Source organism: Salvia hispanica, chromosome 6 (assembly GCF_029641045.1).
Source record: "Salvia hispanica isolate PSC_SH4W2 chromosome 6, Shi_PSC_v1, whole genome shotgun sequence".
NCBI classification, from domain to species: Eukaryota; Viridiplantae; Streptophyta; class Magnoliopsida; order Lamiales; family Lamiaceae; genus Salvia; species Salvia hispanica.
In genome coordinates, this window is record NC_142697.1 from 14,635,734 (window position 1) to 14,638,848 (window position 3,115).

At 39.6% G+C, this 3,115-nt stretch overlaps 1 protein-coding gene across 1 annotated transcript; it reads right to left on the reverse strand.

Moving 5' to 3' along the window:
- Nucleotides 1-583: 583 nt before the first annotated feature.
- On the reverse strand, nt 584-1,129 carry LOC148923261 (uncharacterized). The gene has a single exon (XM_089059897.1). The coding sequence runs from the start codon at nt 1,127-1,129 to the stop codon at nt 584-586; it is 546 nt and encodes a 181-aa protein (XP_088916023.1).
- Between the last annotated feature and the right edge of the window lie 1,986 nt (nt 1,130-3,115).

Below are 3,115 nucleotides of genomic sequence, written 5' to 3' on the forward strand. Positions count from 1 at the left end.
TTCTGTTTGTAATTTTGAATTTGTGTATATATGATCTCATACATGGGAGATCATAAAGTGATCTCATGGACGAGAGATCTTAATTTTCCTTGGCATGGCCACCTACCCCATCATTTTGTGTAATTTGGTAACTTTCGTGGCCTTATGTAATGCTATATTTGCTGGGTTATGGTATTCTATATATTTAACTAAATCATAAATCGTGTGCATTTGTGTCTCCTATATTGCAAGGTTGCTTATTTGTGTGAATCTGATGATGGATTAGCATTGAACAGCTTTTGGATATTAATGCATAGATATACAAAAAAAAGATCCATATATATTTGATACAAAAAGTTGATAGCCATAGGAAACTGTTCCATAGGCTTCAATCCACCAAAACAAAAGGTGTTTAGCTTGATACATAGCAGAAACACAACATTCAAGAACTGAAAATGCATAATACTACAGTTGGAAGTACCACACGTCTATGACCACTGTACTTAGCCATATTTGGCATAGTATTCACATACAAAATAGATTAATATCCACCACACACAACAACTCCACATCATCATTTGTTGTTCTTTTGCATTAGTCGCCTTTAGTAACCAAGGCGAGCATTTGAAGGCATTCCCATGAAGATCTCTAAGCTATGTGATTCTTTTCCAAGTATCTGACAAAGGTCATACCTTTCATCTAGAGTGAGGCCCTCAACAGTTTCAAGCTTGTTGAACACCTCTTGCCTCATTTTACCCAGGTCAAACTCATATCTGATCCTCGCTGCAATTACCTCAAGCCTGGAGTTAGTTTCTGAATGCGGATTGCCTAGGAATTCCATGAGTTTATCATCACTTGATATGTTCTTGCGTTTCAAGGAACCAGATTTGTTTGTGGAAGTTTGCTTGTCATCATTGCCTGAGCCTGTGTCGTTGATGTCAGCATCATATGCTAGAGGGTCTGCATTGTTGACCGGGGTATTCTCAAGCGATGGATGATAATCATTCGCGTAGCATTGACTCCCAACTGATTGTTGTGCCCGCAGTCGTTTAGCCGACTCTGCAACGTCTTCAGCCTCACCGCCATTTGCCCGATCTTTTCCAAATATAACGTTCCAAGCCTCCCAAAAGGGCCATGACTTGTGGCGCATAAACCGCGCCTCTATGTCAGCCTGCACGGATTTATTGATTAATCTGGATTTCACTCATTGACCACATACTACATACATCAACAATACTGATGCTATCAATCTCATAGCTGCAGATTTACCTGGACGATCTGCTCCCATTGTCGATCGTCGCATTCGATCTTGTGATCAGCGGTGAAGCCAACACCGGTCCTCCCTAAGATACGCCGTAGGCTAATATGGTTCTTTTTTCCAAGCTTGAATTTTAGAAGTGACATGCGGTGTCCCTTTCAAGTCAGTGTTGGAAAATTCTTTGCGAATACTATCCTCGATTCTCTGAAGATAACCGGTACGGAATCCATTATCTGATTTCCAACCAAGTGCTACAAGCTCAAGTAAGGCTGTGACCAGAATTTCTTCCTCGCGAACGATCCACATTTTGCGCGACCGGTCTTCCTTGCGAAATTTCTGTCGCGCCGAGCCATTATTACCTATTCAATAACACAACTCTCAATTTCAAAACCTGCCAATAAATTGCATAGTGAAGAACATTGGAGGCCTTTATATATCAATCTGGGAACCTAGAAAACAGACCTTCGCTGTTGTTACCAATCCCAGGACTCCCAACAGGACTCCCAACAGGACGTTTAATCTACGACATACGTTGTACAAGATTACCATTAACATAGAAATATAAGGGCGTCTGGGTACAATTACAGACATAGTATTTTGGGGAAATTGCATCTCTTTATCTCACAAAGAAAATGTGGAGTAAAAGGCAAACGAGAAGAAATCACATCACAATAGAACACCCAAAATGCATAATCTTCAACAATCCACATAATGCCCACTCAATTCAGCTAGATGCAATGCAATCGAGCGAAAATTTGGGGGAAATACTTGAGTTTGAGCTTTTCTATTCAATGGAAATAACACAAACATAGCTAACTTGGGCATACTGTTCACCTGTGGCGATACCGATCCCAGAATGTGGCGCCGATTTGTGAAATCCCTACTGCGTATGATCTACTATTTGTAGGGACTGTGCTTCGAAAATTTTTAAAAATGCACCCAATTTTTTGAGTTCGCGCTGAAAATGAGAAATTTACATTTAAATGTTGTGCTGGGGTATTTTTGCCATCACAGCTAAAAAATACCTTTTAAAAAAAATGTAATTTAATACCTAACGCCTAACCAGCCGCAATTCTTGATCATTGAACTCTTGTTTGAAATCTCCAATTATGTGGGGCCCACCACTCCATATCTAGCCCAGAATTAATTATGTTTGTTTCGTATAGAAGAAAGTGAACGCCTCCTAAATGTTATAGCTCAACACACTAAGATTAGAGTAATAGGTTTTCATTACATGAGGTCATACGGCACAATAAGTAAATACATTAGAAATGTCTTGTGGGCTGTCATGATTGTGCATCGGTATATGTTAGTTACACCCCAAGCAGTTGAGGAAGGTTCAAGAGATAGTACATGGAAATATTTTCAGGTAAGACTATCGAGCCTTTTGTAGACAAAATTTAGTTTTTCTTCAAGGATGTTTGAAAAGATTAATTGGTATTCCTTTTTTAGGGTTGCCTAGGTGCACTTGATGGCACATACATCTAGTTACAAGTCCCAGCAGTAGATAAACCTAGATATCTCTCAAGAAAAGGTGATATTGCAACAAATGTTTTGGTGGTATGCGATAGAAATGAGAGGTTTGCGTATGTATTAACTGGATGGGAAGGGTCTGCGGCTGATGGGCGAGTGTTGAAAGATACAATTAGTAGAGAGAATGGTTTAAAAGTCCCAACTGGTAAGTAGGCAGGATTAGAATATAGTTACCTGACCAATACATAGTACACGTTCACTTAGTAATATAAATCATTTGTTGGCCTTATATAGGTTCCTATTATTTTTGTAATGGTGGTTACACAAATTGTGAAGGATTTCTAGCCCCGTATCGTGGATTTAGATACCATCTTCGAGAATGGGAGGCCGTTCGAAGAGTACCTC